Here is a 6,843-nt window from a genome sequence, read left to right on the forward strand (position 1 = left end):
ACCATGCTTTAGTCAGATAGTTTGTTTCACGCCATCTGTGAACTTGTCCTTGGAAAACAAAAAATACTTGACAGGTGATCTGATTAACCATCTGTCAGTCATCACCTCTCATAGGCAATCTTCAACTACAACAGAATGGGAACATATTTTGTAATACAAAAAAATTATATTCCCCATCAACAGACAAGCAACACTTAGTATTATTTATAATAATACTTTGTAGTTCTACAGCAGCATTAGGAGTAGTAAGACATTAACTGAATTAAAACCGACAAGCATCAACCCATCAAACCTAAATTCTGATTGGACTGTGTGTGGTAAAGAGAATCGGTTTGAACTATACAAGCAAAGGATCCAAAGCAAAGGATATTGTGATTTTTCAGTTTGTGTCATGTCCTAAATGGCATTTTAACAAAATACTTCAACGTCCGTCTTGGCCAAAGCAATGACTGCGCCCTGGACTTCACCTTGTATAGCACCTTCAAGGCACTCAGAGTGCTTTTGAAAGAATATGCTCATTTAACTACAGATGGCACAGCATCAGGAACTACGTAGGGTTCACTATCTTGCTCAAGGATACCCAAACGAGGTCATCAGGGCCAGGAATCAAACCCACAACCTCTGGATTGGGGAACAAAGACTAAGCAAAGCCACTCCAAAGTACCACTGTAAAGTCCAAAGTAAAACTGGTAACGGTGCAGCACCATTACCAGTTTTTGGCTCCAGATACCAATGCCTGGCCGTGTGGCATTGGCTGATGCCGATACTGTACTGATACCACGTTTTTTGAAAAAAGAAAAAAAAAAGAATTGTTTTGCTTTTTAATACTAAATTTGTGCATACCTACTTGAATGTCATTGCCAAAATGGCTTGAACAGAGACTGCTATACTATGCTATACTTCTATTGACAGTGCGAGACGTCCGAGCCATTTGATGTGGGAGGGCTGGCAGTAAATGAACAAACATTCATTTGCTGCCACCGTCCCACGTCAAATGGATTAAACGTCTACTAGTGATGACCTCAATTCAATTCATGGCAATGTATAAAAATACCTTTCATCACCCATACCGAAAAGGCCTCAGGGAGGCCATGTTAGTAGGGGCAATTGACATTTAAAAAATTCATAACTATCTTATGTCTCAACTGATTTTCAAAATTATCTATCACTGTCAAAGCATCTGCTATTTACTCAGTGGCTGATATTCACGGGGCTAGACATCCAATCCCATTTGAAGCGGAAGGGCTGGTAACAAATGGCTAAACGTTTGCTTTGCCACTTCAAGTGGATTGGACTTGTACACTGCAAAAACACACCAACTTAAACCAGTTAAGTTGTTTTCAATGTAAATCTACTAGAAATAATTGAAATTATCTGCCAGTGGTTCTAATAAATTTTTAATAAAATTAGATTTGTTGTAATAGGAAAAATAGCTAGCTGAAAATAATATTAACAGAATTATTTTAAGCAATAAATTTGTATATATTTAAATATGTTTTTGGGGGAAAAAAAGCTTGTTTGTCAGAAATGTTCTTAATTCAAGGATATTGTTTTAACATTATTTGAAAGCCCTTTTTTTTTAATCTGGGCTACATCTTCACTAGGACAGAGGCTTTAAACGTGTAATTACTTAGACAATATGGTATGTCGGCTACACTAATATACCTCTTGTCCAGATTAGTTGTTACACGGATAATGTAGGCAGGTCATATTACCCACCGCTTAATAGGGTCTGCTGTGTCTGTACAACAATCGGATACTTAGGAAGTGACGTCTTGGAGTGTGCCATTGCCATTTTTGGTGCGGCACGCCGGCATTGTAAACAACGGAGGCGGACGATCAAGACGTGGAATTCCTCTTTTCTTTTCCACGGTCATTGTTTACAGTTTATCATCTCGAGTGTAGAACAGGTGTCATGAACCTATTTCTTCGCGGGTCATTTCTGGCTCTTTTGATGACTGCATCTGCCTCTCCCCCACACCCGTAATTTTTAAATGTGGTACTGGCCGGCTCGCTCGACGTGAAGTGCTGATAATGCATTCACACATTTTTTTTTATCCTTCAAACGTGCGTCGCAATAATATGCTTCAATTCAGTGCCCGTTGGTGGTCCTCCCATCGCGGATTACACGGAGATGAGCCTTTTATTACTGAGCTCGTCTCCCGCGTTAATTCTCCGATCAGACAGCTGCGGCTCTGGCCCCTTCCAACTCAATGCCGACCAAACTATATATAAAATAATAATATAATAATAAATATATAAAAATGCGTAGGGGGAAAATTAAACTATGAAAAGTCAACTGCGTGGTAGCCCCAGTCACAGAGGCGCACAATCAGTTTTTTTCATGACATTTTCGCCTGTCAAAACTGTCGCTACTTCCAGGATCGCCATTGTTATGCACAAGCAGTCCTGGTTGTGGCTTCCAGGAAATATACACAGCGCCACACCATAGGTTTCTATTTGTTATTTTCCGACTGGTGAGTGCACAACTGAGCATCGATTATAACATCCCAAGTAATGATGTCAGGTTTTTGTTGTTGTTATTTAAAGATTCATCTTAATCACAACTCGGCGATTGCTCGTAAAAGCCGAGTCTGCCCTCAGTCCCTTCACTCTAGCTCCCACGTGATACATTCAAATGCGTTCACCTAAAAAAACAGTGATCACAAAATGGTTCAGAAGTAAACGGCGCCGACGATGATGTAACATATGAGGCTGCTCCTTTCTACGCATGCGTAGTTTGCGCAATTGCAGGCATACCTTGCAGAAGCGGGGGAGGGGGGGCTTGAACGCACTTAAACGTAGAGCGGACAGGTATAAAAATAGTCGGCAAAATGCCCCGGAGAAAAGTATCTGTCCTAGTGTAGACGTAGCCTTAGGTGAAAGTTTACTAACTTTTAGATGTATGGGCTTAATAAGAATAAATAGTAATATTTTACTTAAAGTAAATGGAATAATGACGCATTAATCTGTTATTTGGTGTTTAACACTCAAAACAAGGAGGAAAAAAAATATTTGAGTAGATTTAAGAAACAGTCTGATTAAGACGTTATAAATTTGCAGTGCACTACTGATAAACTCAATTAAATTCACACAATAAGATAAGGACGCCACACGGTTGGACTTCTATAATTGTCTTGGAAGGGTGACGTGCTGTTTATTTTTTTCTTTTACTGCAGTGTGCATAGTTGGCAGCCATAGTGGGTAGGGTGACATGATCTACTGGACTTTAGTAGAGTTGTTCAATCAGTCTTCACTACTTCAGACTGATCGAACAATTTGACAACAATTTGACCCTGGAATTGATTATTTTTTTCAGCAGAAAATAGTATGCAAATTGAAGATTGATCAGCTTCCCAGAATAGATTGTGTTCCAACTTAGTTTAAGATGTATTTTTAAAGTGTGCATTTGTTAGCTGTAAAACACAGAAAATACCAGCAGTAGTATGCTTTCAACATTAATTCCCCAAAGCATTAATAAAGTAAAGTATCTTATAATTTCCAAAAATACGAACTCTTGCATTTCTCTACCGCAATTGAACAGCATAATCTGTCAATTCCACGCATCTTCATTTTTTACCTCGATCTGCTGGTGACGGATTAGAGCATGAAGCTGAAGATATTCCGGTCTCCCATTGTGATTGGCTGCATGAGGATGACGTTGTTGGAGGGCATGCAGAATGGAGTTTGGGTTTATCACCTGTTTGGTTGGTCTTCTCATCCAAGAGATTGAGTGATGCGACCTGTGACGTCAGAAAATCTGCAGCTTGGAACTCGTCCTCCGTCCAGAGCCGGAAACCTGCCTCTGCCATTTTCCCCGATAGAGAGAGACGGCTAGGTTTTTTTGAGGTGTGATAGCAGCAGGATCCTGGGTCCCTCAGTGCTGATGATCACATGTTATCAGCTTCCAATTACACTCATGGCCAATGATGGACAGGGTGACAGTGCAGATTTCATGGATGCTATTTGTTCAGGATGTAGAGCTCATTTTTCTGCCTGAATTCTTTGTTAAACCACATTTTTGAGCAGCGTGACATTGTCATTAGATCTTGATCTTTCAAGTGCCGTTTGCATTTGTCTCATTTATTTCCAGTTATCAGTTGTTGGCTGTCAGGCTGCAATAATGTGGCCAATGAGCAGCCTGAAAAAAAAGAAAAATATAGTACAAAATCAACATCACATAAACTGTACGTTTATAAGAAGAAATTTTTTCATTTCCCTAATGGCATGAACAACGTTTCTACCTAACTATCTCATTTTCTCTCTTAGTAATTAATAATCTATACTTCATTCTTCATTCCCTTAAGAAAATGCTGTAGTGTAAATGTATGATTAACATTTTCGGTCTGTCTAAAAACTGTCATTCCTATATGAATTACCAAGCAACATTTTATTAGGTATCTTCTGTGTAATAACACATTTTCTTCATGTCATTTGAGCTAACTGACGCAGAAGTCAAAGACATCCAGTCTTGCAAAAATTAGTGTGATGATAAATAAAATGTAATATTTTTGCGTCAAGGACAACTAAAAGATCAAAATGAGCACACATGCACCAATGATAGAATTCTTTTTTTATTCTCCAGACCCCAGCATAACATTAATGTCGCAAGGCATTCAATATACATATAGTCTGTCCCAAACCCCCACCTCATCATGCCGCATTCCAAAGATAGATGATCAATTTCAGGGGAATGCCACTTAATCTTTTCCCAGGCTTCTGGAATTAGTCAGCAATTTATGATGCTCTACCTTATCTAATGGGTAGAAAATAGATATGACGTGTTGAATTTTCTTATTGCTTTGGCGCATGACAATATACTGTAGATCTACAATTGCATTTGCGGTTTATTTTAATAAGTTGAAGATCAAAGTATCATCATCGTATTAACTAGGGAAAAAAATGATTTTGACGAAAATTCCAACAACAACAAAAAAAAGGAGTAAAAAATAACTATAAAAACTCTTATCCAGGTCACTGATTAAAACCTTCATAATCTGTATTTATACATTGACGGCTTTTCGGCATTTAGTTCGTTCCTTGCTATGTTGCGTCAAATACATTTCGCATTTACTTAAGGCGTTTGCATCCGTATTTACAGACAGATCCCGATCGTACATCCATACATTGATAATTCGCCGAGAAATATTTCAAGTGAAATGCAGACCTGACGCAGTTTTCAAAGATCATTTCTTGGTTTCAAGTGAATTCAAGCCATAAGTCCCAATTGAGTCCCAACTTAATGATGACCTTGTTTGTACGATCAACTCACTGCGTATTCGAATTTCGAATGGCAGCCGTCAAGTCGTAGATCCGAGATACAGATAGGATGGATTTTGATGAAGACCGACTAAAACCAATTGTTTGCTCAGTTAATACGTTTTTGATGAAATACTAATTCTATCAAGCGATCTACGAAAATTGACTCGATAAAAAAAAAAATGCAATTAAAATGCTAAATAAGTACTACTTTGAAACGTTTGTCAGGAGTCACTTAACGGAGTAGCTAACATCCACCGCGTAAAGATCAAGGATGGAATCGTTTCTGCAGATGGGACGGTTGACATTCGCCATATTTGCATGAAGCCTTCATGCTCCTCCTAGCTCTGTATGATTGCTATGAAGGCTAAATTTACGGAGAAGTTTGGAAATGACAACTTTTTGGAGTAGAAACCCAAATTACCATTTAAAATGTAACTATGATTAGGAATGCCATCAGTACGAGGATACGCACTTACCTGATCCAGGACTGTTGAGAGCGTCAGGAGAGGAAGCGAACGTTTCGTCGACATCCATGAAGCGGCGAAGAGACGTTGCCGGACGCACACGTGGCTCAGATCAAACCAACCACCGGCTTCGGTCCTCACGCCATCTTATGTCCTTCCGCTCCTCCTATCCTGTACCGCCTCTCCTCCTGTATCCTCCATCTTTGAAAATGCTCTCCTCTCGGTGTTTGTACGTCCCGTATCAAGACAACTTCTTCCCACGATGTCATTCCTCTTGGGCTTGTCTTACTTTCCCCAGCGAGAGAGTTAATGTCCTCATTGTGCTCCAGCCTTTCCCAGCACTTTTACCACTTTTGTTTATTCTTTGAAATGCCTGGTAAGAAAGAAAACTAAACTTTTCTGAAGTGGCAGTTAAAAATCCTGACATTTCAAATTCAATCAGAAAATCTAACCCTTAAAGTTATTATAAGAAGTATAAAAATGCTGGTATTTTAAAAGTAAGAGAAAGATAAATGCAGCACTGCTCTCTTCTCATCGCACTGGAACTCTTTTTCACAGTTGAAAAGCATAGTGTGTCAGCTCAGCGGGGGTCAGAAGCATGAGAATGAGTCGGTGGGAGAAAAAAAAGAGGCTCTAAAATAAATAAATAAAAGAAGGATGCCACTGTTGCTATACAGAGCGAGGTGCTTAGTGGGCTCCTGAAATTCTATTGGCCGCCTTGTTGCCATGTGCTTAGGAAGCAGCAGAGATGCTGCTAACAAATCAAGGAAATGTTCTAATATTAGACTGTATGTATCTAGGCAGTGGGAGCCCCTGACCTCTCTACTCTGCCAGCATTACGTTCCACTTCACAGATCAACATAATGAAAGAAGTGGTGTGGAAGGAAGTGGTTAAAAAAATTGTTAGGTCATCGTCGGCAAAACAGTAGACAGCCCCCACAATTCCTCTCCTCCTGCCGATATCCGAGCGGGCTCGTCTTGTCTAGAGGATTTTTTTTTTTTTTTCACCTTTTCAACATAACAACCAAATTCCTAGCAGACTCTCTTATAGCTGTCATTTTCTAATAGTTTATTATTATGTTTTCATGTAGTTACATGGATTGATGATTGTTTATTT

At 39.3% G+C, this 6,843-nt stretch overlaps 1 protein-coding gene across 4 annotated transcripts in view; it reads right to left on the minus strand.

Moving 5' to 3' along the window:
- The window catches only part of LOC130919337 (phosphatidylinositol 3-kinase regulatory subunit gamma-like), a 30,827-nt gene extending 24,530 nt beyond the window's left edge, over nt 1–6,297 (minus strand). For 3 of the 4 annotated variants that reach the window (XM_057841939.1, XM_057841938.1, XM_057841937.1), the window contains exons 1-2: nt 5,739–6,297; nt 3,581–4,141 (exon numbers count right to left, since the gene is read on the minus strand). In XM_057841939.1, coding sequence (XP_057697922.1) covers nt 3,581–3,812 — 232 coding nt within the window. In that variant the 5' untranslated portion in view covers nt 3,813–4,141; nt 5,739–6,297. The remainder of the gene's footprint in view (nt 1–3,580; nt 4,142–5,738) is intronic. The other variant, XM_057841940.1, reaches the window with a different exon arrangement.
- Between the last annotated feature and the right edge of the window lie 546 nt (nt 6,298–6,843).

This window comes from Corythoichthys intestinalis, chromosome 7 (assembly GCF_030265065.1).
Source record: "Corythoichthys intestinalis isolate RoL2023-P3 chromosome 7, ASM3026506v1, whole genome shotgun sequence".
Lineage (NCBI taxonomy): Eukaryota > Metazoa > Chordata > Actinopteri > Syngnathiformes > Syngnathidae > Corythoichthys > Corythoichthys intestinalis.